We start from the raw sequence: 13347 nt of genomic DNA on the forward strand, positions 1-13347 counted from the left end.
AAAAGATTAGCATTTGAATTGGTAGACTAAGTAAGCCAGATGACCTTCCCCAATGTGAGTGGACATCATCCAATCCAGTGCGGGCCTGACTAGAACAAAAAGGCAGAGGAAGGCTAGATCTGCTCTCTGACTGACAGCCTGAGCTGAGCCAGGGGTCTTCTTTGCCGCTGGCGTCCCTGCTTCTCACTCAGGCTTTCAGACCCAGGCTGGCATCTACACCATCGGCTCTCCAGCTCTCAGCCCTCGGAATTATACCACCAGCTTTCTTGAGTCTCCAGCTTGCAGATGGCAGATAGTAGGACTTCTCAGCCTGCAAGATTCATGAGCCAATACCTTATAAGTCACACACACACATTTTTTCTCTCTCAAGAACCCTAATACAGTATTCAACTCAGCTCACTTTCATAAACATTTATGGAGGGATCATGTCACATCTGTTTATAGCTTTGATTACTACCTAAAGCATTTAAAACAAAATCTGATCTCCTCACCTTGGCTCACAAGGTCCTGCATGAGCTCACCAGTCTCTTCTCAAGTCACTCTGCCTGAGTCACTCCCTACCTCCCGCAACACCAGCCTTCTAGCTCCTCCAACAGGCCATGCTGTGGTCCAATCAGCTTCTGAGCACACTGTTCCCTCTGCCAGGACTGCTCTCTGGCATCCTGCATATATGGTAGCCCCTTCTGATTTGAATTGATTGTCTCTCCCTCTCATTCCCTAACAAAGTAATTGATTTATTTCCTTCATAGCACTTAGTACAGGGGTCCTCAAACTACGGCCCGCGGGCCACATGCAAATACAAATATTGTATTTGTTCCCGTTTTGTTTTTTTACTTCAAAATAAGATATGTGCAGTGTGCATAGGAATTTGTTCATAGTTTTTTTTTTAAACTATAGTCCGGCCCTCCAACGGTCTGAGGGACAGTGAACTGGCCCCCTGTTTAAAAAGTTTGAGGACCCCTGACTTAGTATCTCTTGTATTTGCACTTATTTTCCATCTTTCCCACTAGATTGTAAGCTTCATGAGAGGCGCCTTTATCTGTCTTTCTCACTATTGTATCCAAGACATTTAATAGACTGGCACACAACAGGCATTTTAAAAAAAATCTATGAATACATGATGATTACAAAGATAAACAAGACAGTCTTTACATTTAAGAAGTGTACAACCCATCTGGCATGGCAAATAAACAGAGAAAGAAGTTAAGAGAAAGGAACAAAGTGAGGGGGTCTTAAAGAAATTTCATCCTGCCAGGATGGGAAGGGGGACAAGGCACTGCGGGGCAAGGTCAAGAGCTGACGCCACAGAACACAAGCATGACGTATGCTGGCCAAAGTCTGATTTGGCTACAGTGCACTGTGCCAAATGCTAAGAGTCTTAAATGCTTCCAGAAATTTAGATTATAGTCTGCAAACAAGAGGCGTCTAAGTTTTTAAGGAGAAAGACAGGAAGATCTGTCTTAGAAAGTTCACCCTGCAACAATGTAGTCCATAGACCATAAGGGTGTGTGTCTGCATTTGATTTTTAAGAGGCTATAGCAACAGAATATTTCAGATGAAGACAGTCTGCAGCCGGATCAGCTTTTCCCAAAGAAAAGATAAACTTTATCTCTGCTTCAGTACAAGCCCGGGTAGACAAAAATTTGGTTTTCAGGAAAAAATAAGTGTTACAGCCAGAAACTGGAGTTGCCCCTCTGTCACTCCTTAGCTAGACCAACCAACAGCGACCAGCAGCTCCCAAAAGGCTATATTTCTGAGACGATCCCTGATAACACAGGGCACAATCCTCAAACGGCTAGAATCCAATAGTTAATCCAAAAAAAAACACACAAAAAAACACACCAAAAACAAAAACCCTGAATCTCGCCTACCCATCCTTAAGAGGGCGACTTCACCTCCTCAACAGACGTGGCAGCACAAAAAAAGACAGAGCCATGCCACCAGCTGTCAAGGGTGTAAACAGCGCCATTTCTGCCACCATCCCAGACAGTGTCCAGCGCCGAAGGAACTGGGCGGAAGGAACTGGGCATCGAACCACCCCGAGCGGCCAGCGGTGTTTATTTCTGGAGCAGATGCTAGTGATCTGGGCCACCCAAAGCGCGCGTGCAGGAGAGACAGCGGTCACCTGGATCGCGCCGACGGAAGTCAGCACCAAGACACAAAATGCAACCTGTCACAGCGAGGAGCAAGGCTGGCAGCAGAACGATGTCTGCGGCAGCGAAGTCCCAGAGGTCGCCGCGCGCCGCCAGGTACAGAGGTGCGCGCAAGTCGCACCTGGGGTCTGGGGGTCGCCTGGCTCCTCCTCGCCGGCGCCCTGCCCGCCTATTCCGGGGCCGCTGCGCAGAAGAGCGCTCGGGCCAGAGAGGGTCTTTCCAAAGCGGCCGGGGCTGGGGCACCTCGGGTGCAGGCCGGGGGGTGTGGGGTGCGGGCTGCGGGGGTCTTGGGGGCGGCAGAGGGAAGCAGTACCTCCCTCGCCCCGGAAATGAGCCTCACCGAGGCCTGGGAGACAGGGCTCCCGTCGCTCCTCGGGGCTGGGTCCCGGACGGAAGACCTCCAGGCGGGGCCCTGACTGCCCCCATCCCGCCCCGGCCCCCTGGTTGGCCCTGCAGGAGGGCGGCCCCGCATCACCTCTGGTTCACGCGGGGTCCGGGTCCGGGTCCAGTCGGCGAGCCGGGCCCCCGTCCCTCCAGCCTCGCCGCCTCCTCCCGCCCCTGTGACCCCGCCCCTGCCACGCGCGCCGCCCCATTACTTGATTAGGTCCCGGTAGTCCAGGAAAGATAAGATCAGCAGCAGGGGGTCGGTGGGCAGCGATTCTAGGGTCAGAGGCGCGGACTCCGGCTCCACGGCCGCCATCTTGCCTGGCCCGGTGCAGGCCTGGCCCCGCCCAGGGCTGGCTAGGCCCCGCCCCCGCCGCCGGCACGGGCGCCGCTCCTCAGCGACTCACTCAGGTTTGTTATGTAACTGCCGGGGATGGCCCCGCCCATTGGGCGGGACTCTGGGCGGGACCAAGAGAGGCCCCGCCCACCGCCCCTCCGGCTCGCGCCCGCGCGGTGGGATCCCTCTGCGCCCTGAATCCCGGCTCTTCCAGGCTGCGCGAGCTCTGCAAACCTGAGGTCGCTGGTCCCACTCAGGTCCCTAAACTGGCCCGGCCCGGGCCCCCTACAGCCTTTGTTCCAAAATTTTCAGCCTCCAGCCCCTCATGCGAAATTTTACACCTCGTATCCTCGAAAGCCTCGCCCCCAATCTCACGCTAAATCCTCTCCGCCCTTGGCCTCCAAATCCATTGCTTCTCTTCGTTTTGCGACCTGGAAACCCTTCCTGTCCCCGCTTCAACCTTCCTCGATCCGCGTGTCCCTTGCGTAGAGCGAGGCGGCTCCCAGCCACGTTCCACTAAATAGGGGCAGGAGCGCATCACTTTAACCCCAAAAGGTGAACCGGGACTGAATCTAAGGGTCAGCCGCTGTCACTTGGTCGCCCTGGTTGTTTTACGGCAATTGGAGCAATACAGTCTATAGTCAATGGATTTTTGTTTTGTTTTTGCCAAGGTCTGATCTCGGAGGGGTAAGCACCCAGATGTAACAGGGTGAGTGGAACACCCCACCCCCACCACCACCACCCCGGGGCGTAATTGAGCAGGATCGCCTTTGCCAAGCAGGCATTAAAGCAGGAGTGGGAGAGGGAGGCGTGTCATGAATTGTGAGCGAGAGAGAACATCATTGACCTTACCTGATTTCTTATTTTTCTTTGCTTTTCCAAAGGCAGGAAGGCGTAAGGGCTTTGGGGACTGCAGTCGGACCTGTACTTCACACAGGTCATTTACTTTACCCGAAGTGAGATGGTGGACCAGTTAAGAATTGCTAAAAACCAGGTGGCTTATGGATGGCAATGAAGCTAGAGATTCAATAAATGTTCATTATTCAAGCCTATCCATCCATCCATCCATCACTGTTTTCCAAATTTTTCCATGTGCTGGAGGAAGTTTCTTCCCAATTATTTGGAAAAGCGAAACGATCCTCCCCACTTCCACCACTACCACCCCCCCCCCCAATAATCCCACTCCATTTCCTCAGTTCACCGTATCATTAATGCTTTATGATTTTGTCTAATATTAATTACCCTTCCCTCCCCCCTCCACAGGATGATATTAACGATGTTTATTTTCTGTATTTTATGGTTTTGCATCCTAAAAATGATGCTGACTGGGAATAGACTAGCCTGCTACGGCTAATTCCTAAAGAGAGCAAGCAACTTACTTGGGTGTGCACCTCTCATATGCAAGCAACCACCCCCTTTATCTCACACTCACACACCAAGCTAATACATCCCTTGCTCTCAATCATCCCAGGGCCAGGCACCAGGCAACTAGAGAGCACCCCTGTACCCCAAAGCCCACATTTATTCTTCCAAACTGTTTACTCTGCCCTGCCTTCCCAGTGCAGACCCCAATAAAGGCTCCAGCCTAAAATTTCCCCCTGCTCCCGCTCTGCCTCCTGCCCAAGGCCTGATGCTCCGCTGTGGCCCTGCGTGTCCTGGTTGTGCCCCTTCTCCAGGGAAATGTAAGACAACTCTTTCCATGGCAGGGGCTTTGCCATGGGGGCACTCTGTCATCTCCATACATTAAAGGCCCTTGGATACAAACGAGACACTTCCAGCACACACCCCCTCTGCAGGGTCACTTTTGAAGGTGCTGGGGAGAAAAGGCCGGCAGGGGTGCAGGAAAGCCCAGACTGTTCTGTATGAGGCTGGCCTGTCCGCTTGGCCTGGTCCCTCAGCCTTCAGGCCAATTCCCTCCTCTCAGGGCCCGTCACCAGGGGCCCTTGTCACCCATTCTAGGAGCTTCTGTGGCCAGTTTCTCGAGCTCCTGCTTTCTGAGAGCCCGCTGCTTGCCCAAAGCTCCCGGGGCCCTGGGAGAGGCAAGGATGTAACACAGGCCAGGGCGCCATCCACCAATTCGGTAGCCTGTGGGGCTGGGGAGCCACTAGGGTTGGGGTCTTACTGTGTGTCCTGTTGAGGATTAAACAGGTCAGTCTGCCCACTGTCCTTCCCGTAGTCCGTGGCAGACCTGAGCATGGCTGAGTGAGGGACACTTGACACGCAGGTTTGGGTGGGCTAATGCTGGGCTATTTGGGGGGAGTCCCGGGGGGAGAACACTCTCTGGGAGAAAGAGAAAGTTCAGTCTGTGCCCTCGCTCTGCCCTCGGCCCCAGGAGGCTGTGAGCTCCTTCGTCTGGTTCCCTTGTCACCCGGCTTCCAGATGGTTCAGCCGGTGGAAAGCCATTGAAGGAGATTGGGGAAGGGGCAGAAAAGAGAAATTAGGGTGTCTAATTCCACCAGCTGGGGGTTGGCAATGGCTGTGCCCTCCAGCTCCAGCGATATGGTTCCCTCCCCTTGGCTTATTACTATTTTTTAACATTTTACATTCATCTTAAAAGAAAACCCTGAAAAGCAGTCTTGGTGATCAGACGAGACTGGAAGAGACTGGAAGAGCCGGTACTTTATGATCTAGATCGGAAGTTCAATGCTGAGCTGCGGAAGTTCAGAACGACTTGTTTTCCACCCAGGGAGAGGCGGGTGATATGGTAGGTCCATGCAGTTCCACAGGGATGCGGGGGAAATTGCCAAGGACGGAGCAGGAGGCTCGGACCCACCGCCACAGTGGTGATGTGGCGATAACAGCGGTGAGGATGCGGCTAGCCTTTATCTAGCATTCACCGTGCGCCCGGGTCCACGCAAAGAAGCAGTAAAGGCGGGACCAGAATTGCAACGGAGGGAGCGACCCTGGCCTATACCACATCGCATAGGCCTGGAGTTTGGACAGTCTGGAGTCTGTTACAGTGCCAGGACCCTGACAGAGTTTTTGTCCGCAAACACTCTGGTGTTCAGAAGAGTGCTGTGAGGTGGCCAGTGGTCACCGAGGCTCAGAGAAACGATCTTGCCCAAAGTGACAGTGACCGGTGAACAAACAAAGCTAAGTTGAGATCCATTTTCCAGACCTTTATATAGATCATCTCATCCCCTCCAGTCTCCCACTTGGCTTACAGGAGAAAAAGAGGAGCTCCTCTAAGCATTTTTCCGTCTGAATCCGTCTTACAGGGTCTAGCTAGCGTGTGGACCCAGAGGGAGATTTTTCATGCTTAATGCAGATATACGTGACTGCCCCCAGGAACTAGTCCCTTGGGGGCATTTCATTTGTCGAAGGGGAAAGTGGGGGAGGGAAATGCCTGTGAGTCTGTTCACCCTTGGGTCATGGGGAAGCCAGGTCTTCTCCTTCTCCTTCCTGTTTTCTACCCTTCCTCTTCCTCTTCTCTGCTGGTCCTTAATTAAATATTCCTGCCCCAGGTGGAAACACTTAGATGTGGAAAACTGCCTGTAGTGCGCAATCTGACCACCAGAGGGCAGCACAAGACCGTAGCTTTGTCGGTCTGACCAGGACCAGGTCCTTTTAAATCAGTGATCTGATCTTGGCTTCCCAGGCCTGTCTGCACATCAGAATCATCTGATGACCTTTTGTAAAATCGCGGGTGCTTGATGTTATATAATTGGCTTGTGGTCTCCACCTTAAGTCAATTGCATCTTCTATGCCTGGGGGCAGGGCACAGGTGTTGCTAGTTTTTTTAGTTTCTCGGGTACACAGAGTTGAGAACCACTAATGGAGAACATTAAATCCTGAAAACTGTAAAGGCTTTCAGGAATCACCTAATCCTTTTCCCTAAAGAGGTGCCAGAGGGTAAGCTGTTCTCTCACATCGGACCAGGGGCAGCAGGAGGAGATGGGGACACCAGCCCTGTCAAGCGTGAGGGAGCTACTCCCGTAAAGGGTCAGTTTTGATAAGAGTTAGGCGGGTTTACTTCTTGGCTGACACCACCTCCCCTGTGCGCTCTGGGAAGCTGTCAGCAATCCGTGGGTGCATTCACAGATCCCAGCAGGCTTGTTTTTGTTCCAGAAGTTGACAAGCTGATGCTAAAATTTATGTAGGAATTGCAAGGCCACAGAGTAGCCAAACAATTCTTCCAAAAGAACAAAGCTGACGAATGTAATCTGCCTGACTTTAAGGCAACATACACATGCAGTATAGTGAAGTAGTTTTAAGTATGTGTAGATTTAATAGGAATCAATAGAATAATATGTGCATAAGGGCTATTGTTTTTCAAGTATTAAAGTGCCGGGGTAATTGGGGGAAGAATGGTGTTTTTAACAGATAGTGCTGGTAAAATGTAGAACCACCAGGAGTTCTACAGCTGCAGGAAATGACTTCTGCCAACAGCCACGTGAGCGTGGAGGACTGGGCCTCAGGTGAGCCTGCAGCCCTGGCCCACACCTGGATCGCGCACGAAGCCTACGAGGCCCTCAGCAGAAGACCCACAGAAATGGAGACAATAGCCCTGGCCGACTTGGCTCAGTGGATAGAGCGTCGGTCTGCGGACTGAGGGGTCCCAGGTTCGATTCCAGCCAAAGGCATGTACCTTGGTTGCGGGCACATCCCCAGTGGGAGTTGTGCGGGAGGCAGCTGATCCATGTTTCTAACTCTCTGTCCCTCTCCCTTCCTCTCTGTGAAAGATCAATAAAATATATTTTTTTAAAAATGGAGACAATAAATGTACTTTGTTTAATTAGACACATTGGGGGTGCTATGTAGACAGTGAATACAATAGGAAAATTCACAAAATAAATAATAGATGAGTAGCCAATAAGTACACGGCAAGATGCTCAACATCGTCATCAGAGAAATGCAAATTACAACTAAAAGGAACATACTCTGTTCACACACAACAGCTGAAGCTGGGGAGAAAACTCTGACCATACTAAGTGCAGCATCTGGCACTTTCATAGGCCACGAGGGAAGTGGTACGACCACTTGGGGAAATAGTTTGGAAGTTCCTCATAAACTAGAACACAGATTATCCTATGGCCCAGCTACTCCCCTGTAGCTATTTCCTCAAGAGAAATGATAGCATACGTCCATACAAAGACTTAGACTCGAATGTTCACTGAACTTTTTATTCACAATAGCCAACAGAAACAGCCCGGGTGCACCTCAGCAGGCGCACGCATAAGCAGGCAGAGCTGGACTCAGCCAGGGTGTAGACCTCTGTCAACACTCTAACTTTACACTTACAACGGGTACATTTTCTATCCAAGTTGTACCTCCGTGGAGTGGATTTTTAACAGTTCACTCTCCCGGCCATGACTGCATTTGCTGGAAAGTGGTCCCATAGAGAGGGAAAAAGGAATGATGCAGTGGACGGAGGTCAACTGCAGGAGGATGTCCTAGACTAGGAAGTGGGGAGGCCCTGGGGCTTAGCAGGAATACTGGCTCCTGATAGGACCAGGGGCAGTTTATCTGTCTTCCTGTCTACAGGAAGCCCTGCAGCAGCTGAGAGGGAGGAGACCCAGGTCTGTGGGAGGAGAGACGAAAAGGTGTGGAAGTCATGTCAGAGAGTGGGAGGGAAACATGGGCCTGCTGTCTGCCGCTCACGCCTTCCCACTCCCACCCCACCCCTACATTCACCTTGGGACTCTCCCCCCCGCCCCCCACCCTCCCACCACGTATTCCTCTCCCCCATCACTGTCTTACTGAGCAGCTGGAAGAGGCAGCAGTTTCAGATTAGCATCTTAGCCTGGTTACCATCGCTATGGGGACTCCAGGCCCCGTGGCCTGAGGGGCAGGCCAGGGCTTTGCAGGGTGGACTCTGTGCCCTCTTCCCCCTCGGGGTTCACAGGATCCTGGGAAACCTCTGCTTTGTTTCCTAGGTCCTTGCCTCTCCCAGGGCCCCGGGAGCTTTGGGCAAGCAGCGGGCTCTCAGAAAGCAGGAGCTCGAGAAACTGGCCACAGAAGCTTCTCGAATGGGTGACAAGGGCCCCTGGTGACAGGCCCTGAGAGGAGGGAATTGGTCTGAAGGCTGGGGGACCAGGCCAAGTGGACAGGCCAGCCTCACACAGAAAAGTCTGGGCTTTCCTGCACCCCTGCCGGCCTTTTCTCCCCAGCACCTTCAAAAGTGACCCTGCGGAGGGGGCTGCGTGCACCCCGCCCTGTTTCCTGCCTTTGGGGACCAAACCCAGGCCCTAGTCTTCCCGCCCATCTCTGCCTCTCCCCTCCCCGCCTGGGCCCCCAGCTCCTCACACCCACCTGGGGCCCAGGGCCTGTGGACCTGGGGTTTCCCGGGGCTGCCAAGCTTCCAGGGAGCCAGGGACTCTGCTGGCCACTTCCAGCAATGACAGTTCCCCGTTGGTGTCTGTGAGAGGATGCCAACTCCAGCCTCAGATGGTCCATTGGCCCGTCTCCTCCACTGGGACCTCATGGACATGCCTCACTCTTCAGCTTTAAGTCCGGTGACGTCTTACCCTGAAGGGACTCTCATGTCAGCTAAAGGCCTGTTTGTCCCTGTGGACACTCAACCCACCAGAGTCCACGCTGAGATTTGTGGTTTTTAAAAACAAGACCTCACCACTCAAGAAGGTCACCTCTCCTGTCGTCCGAGGAGCAAACGCCGACCTGTGTCCAGTGGCACCAGCTGGCTCCCGTGGGCGGCAGACGGATGGCTGGAGCTGACTGTTTCGCTGGGGCCCTGCACCCATGCTCCTTAAGGAAGGGCGCCATCCTGATCCCGCTTGCAGGCTTATTGCTACTGGGTGTCACGGGGACGGGCGAGTGCAGATTTATCGCAATTTCCCTGCAGATGGCAGCAAAGTGTCTTAAGAGGTTGCACACGTTTTGTTCTGCTTTTACTCATCAAAGCCAACAACAGACCCACGTTCTCTAAAAGTATTTCTGCTTGTGAACAAGAAACTGCTTTTCGAATGGATGTGCTGGTAGGTGAGGATTTCAAAAATGATTTTTAAAAATCCCCATTGTTGTTAGTGCCCAGCTAATGTAGCGTTTCAGGTTGCATCACGCCATCTGCTGGTTACTGGCTGCACTCAGAAGGAGCTGCTGACTTCCCAACGCAAACCTACAACCATCACTCTACATGTGCACAAATAATCCACAAAATAAATTATATGCACATAAGTTAGAAATTCCCCTTTTAATGATCTGGCAATTACATAATAGCAATTGCTCATTGTTACAGATATCTTTTTAGTAAGAAAATTAACACTTAATATTTAGCAGCTAGTTAATTATATGCTTTGTATGTTACATACATGTAGGTTCTAAAATAAAATGCTAATTTTTTGCCCAGCTATTATGAAAGAATTTTTAAAATTAATTTCAAAATCAGAACACAAAGAAGAAAATGAAAATGAATGCTTTTTTTTTTTTTTTTTTTTTGAGAATGAGGGCAGCAAAGACTGCTGAACTAGGATGGGAATTTACCATCAATATTTATGCCAATCATGACTGGTTAATTTTGAGAAAAAGTGGAAGAGAAAATAAACACGTTCAACTGGATATATCCAGGTACCTGGCTATATAATTTGAATATTTAAAAATTTGAATATTAATAACACTCTCGTTGACATTTGTCTGTTTTGTATAACAAATTTAACTATCATCAAATTTAATCAAGTTTAACTACCCTCCATACAGGTAGAAAAATTTCAGAAATTATTTATTCATACATTCTTACTAATGATCAAAAACTCCAAATTAATGTACCTGCGTTATTTCCGTGCTTTATCTATGTGGCAAATTCCTTGGGGATGAAAAATAAACTGAAGAATGAAACTGTGAGCAAAAACTGGCAGCATGCATCACATTACTACTAAAAAGAAGGCAAATGCACTTTAACGGTAGTGTTAAAAAGTCGAAGTGGGATTTGGGGATGTTCCCTGGGAGAGATGCAGGTAACAAAGACGCCGTGAGGAGGAGAAACCACATTGGAGCACTTGCTCTGCACGTTCGGCGTTTGGCAAGGCCGCGTGGAAGGGGAGGATTTATCCAAAGAACTGTGAGCCCAGTGATGAGAACTGTCATCCTTTGGCGGAGATTACACAAAATTGGGTTACATAATGGCACACCAATTAACAGATAATATTACACATTGTACGGCATGAAATGTAAAATCAAATGAAGTTATAGCAGGCACAATGCATGACCTGCTTTTGAAAAAGATAAGAAATGCAAATATTTGATTATTTTAGATACAACTCCTGGCATAAGCCATTTGGGAGTTATTAGATTGGTGGATTTCCAAAAAAACTAAACATTTCAGATGTGACCATTTGGACAAACGGGGTTGTCCAGTCAACGGCAAAACAAAAGACAGGGTATGTGTATCTTCAGAAGACCACTTACAAAAACCGAATCTAAAGAAAAATTGGATGGAGCAATGCCACAGGTATGTGTAGAGACGTAATGGATTGCCACAGAGCCTCAAAAATAATTCCAGGGCATTCTATACTTTTTGTTGTGCATCTTCTTTACGTTCGGTATTGAACCAGGCAGCAAGCATCTATTTTGCCAGCACTTTTATATCATCTGAGAAATTATATAACTACTCTTTTTGCGTTAGCCAAGTGGTGGAGTATATTGAGAATGCATTTATGGAACATAAAATTCAAGATCACTGTTGAATCTGAGATGGGAAACTTGAGTAGATGCCGTCTTGCTACTGAAACGTCATTAGAGGGAGTCTGCCGTGCCTGCTGCTGATGTGAACACAAACAGGTTCTAAAGCACAAGCCAAGAGCATGCAAGCCTTTGAAATATTCTCTTTCAAAGGCACTGCTCAGGGGGCCAGGGAACCCAGATTGCAGTTGAGGCCTCACTCTTCTTAGGGGTCCTTTCCAGCTGAGCTATCCCTCCAGAATCTCAGCGGCCACCTGTGGAAGCAGGGCCAGCCCCTTCACCCTTCCCACCAGCCTCCAGGGGGCTTGATCTGTACATCCTCGCTATGAGACTTCTCTTCAGCTAGCCTTCAGCTGGTTATTCAGGTTAGTTGCTCTATTTTCTGCATGTAATTCCAGTTTGTATCTAAGAGGCAATGAGTGTAGCTTGCACCTACTCCACTGCCATCTTTGATCTCTTCATTTGATTTCTGAGTTTTAGGGTGTGTTTTTTATCTGTAAAATAAGAACATTGGGCAAGATGATCTCTGGGGTTCCTTCTATCTCTAAAATTCTCCCTTTTACTGTTTTAAGACGAGGAAATGCTGGCAGCGGCATGAAGGGCACCAGGTGTTAGACTGTGTGGTCAGACCAGACCTGGATTCAGCAGTCTTGGTACTTGAGTTCTAGCTAGGGAAGAATTCAGAGCCAAGACTCCAACTATAAGTGAACATTTATTTATAAAATCACGGAGGTGGAATAAGTAATTCAAAGAGGGAATGGACTGAGGAAACAAGTTATAAAGGCAAAGGAAAGGCCCTTGGAGCTTAAAAGTGAGGGAGGTAGAGGTGGCACCCCTGGGGGGTGGGCAGGGGAGGGAGGAAGAGGGGGGGAAAGTGCACTGCTCAGGACTCATTTGGAATGAAGGTAAAATGAGTGTGATAAGCAAAATTAGATGGGAACCAGAAGTCAGTATATTATTCCCTTGACAGCCTGTCATGGGCTAAAGAAACCTTTCAAGAAAAATGAATTTATGACCACTACAAACGGATGTTATTGCAGATACACACGTCTCAGTGACTTGACATTGACTCCAACTCTCCCAATGTGAAAATGCCAGCGAAGGGAGGGAGGTCCGTTTCAGATGTTATTTCCACAGACGATCCACTTATCCAAAATCTGTTTCTCTTTCTTCTCTACTATCTTTAAAGGAACAGTTGGCATTGCTGAAAGACATCATGGCCTTGCCAGCAGCCTCGATCGGTATTTCTCAAGTTTCCGCGTGTGAACAGAGCACCCAGGGATCTCAGGAGAACGCACGCTCTGACTCAGTCATTGTGAGGTGAGGCCTGAGAAGGTGCCTTCCCCACAAGCTCCCGGTGGTGCCGGATGCCGGGTCCCCGGAGGCGCACGGTTCCAGAGAGCTCATTACTATCAAAACGGGTAAAAATGGTCCATTGGGCATTTGATGAAGATGGCACCGAGAGCGAAGAAGGAAGCCAAAGCAAAGGCTTTGAAGGCAAAGAGAGCCGTGCTGAAAGGCGTCCACAGCCACACAAAAAAGAAGATCCGCGTGTCACCCACCTTCCGAGGCCAAAGACGAAGGCTCCGAAGGCAGCCAAATATCCCTGGAAGAGCGCTCCCGAGAAACAAGCCTGCCCACTGTGCCATCATCACATCCCCCCTGACCACCGCGTCCACCGTGGCGAAGAGAGAAGACAATCACACACGTGTGTTCCCTGTGGGTGTCAAGGCCAACGAGCACCAGAGCCAACAGGCTGTGAGGAAGCTCTATGACATTGAGGTGGCCAAGGTCAGCACCCTGATCAGGCCTGATGGCGAGAAGAGGGCATATGTTTGA

At 50.1% G+C, this 13347-nt stretch overlaps 2 protein-coding genes across 2 annotated transcripts in view; one reads left to right on the forward strand and one right to left on the reverse strand.

Annotated features, from left to right (window-relative positions):
- The window catches only part of FBXO3 (F-box protein 3), a 33462-nt gene extending 30598 nt beyond the window's left edge, over positions 1 to 2864 (reverse strand). Inside the window, exon 1 of the mRNA XM_081100432.1 lies at positions 2750 to 2864. Within this exon, the coding sequence (XP_080956558.1) occupies positions 2750 to 2853 (104 nt within the window). The 5' untranslated portion in view covers positions 2854 to 2864. The remainder of the gene's footprint in view (positions 1 to 2749) is intronic.
- A 10096-nt stretch (positions 2865 to 12960) lies between these two features.
- LOC308524745 (large ribosomal subunit protein uL23-like) lies at positions 12961 to 13347 on the forward strand (the record flags this gene model as incomplete). The annotated part of the gene is made up of 1 exon (XM_081099295.1): positions 12961 to 13347. The coding sequence occupies one exon, from the start codon at positions 12961 to 12963 to the stop codon at positions 13345 to 13347; it is 387 nt and encodes a 128-aa protein (XP_080955421.1).

Source organism: Myotis nattereri, assembly GCF_964212035.1.
Source record: "Myotis nattereri genome assembly, chromosome: 9".
Classification (NCBI taxonomy): Eukaryota; Metazoa; Chordata; class Mammalia; order Chiroptera; family Vespertilionidae; genus Myotis; species Myotis nattereri.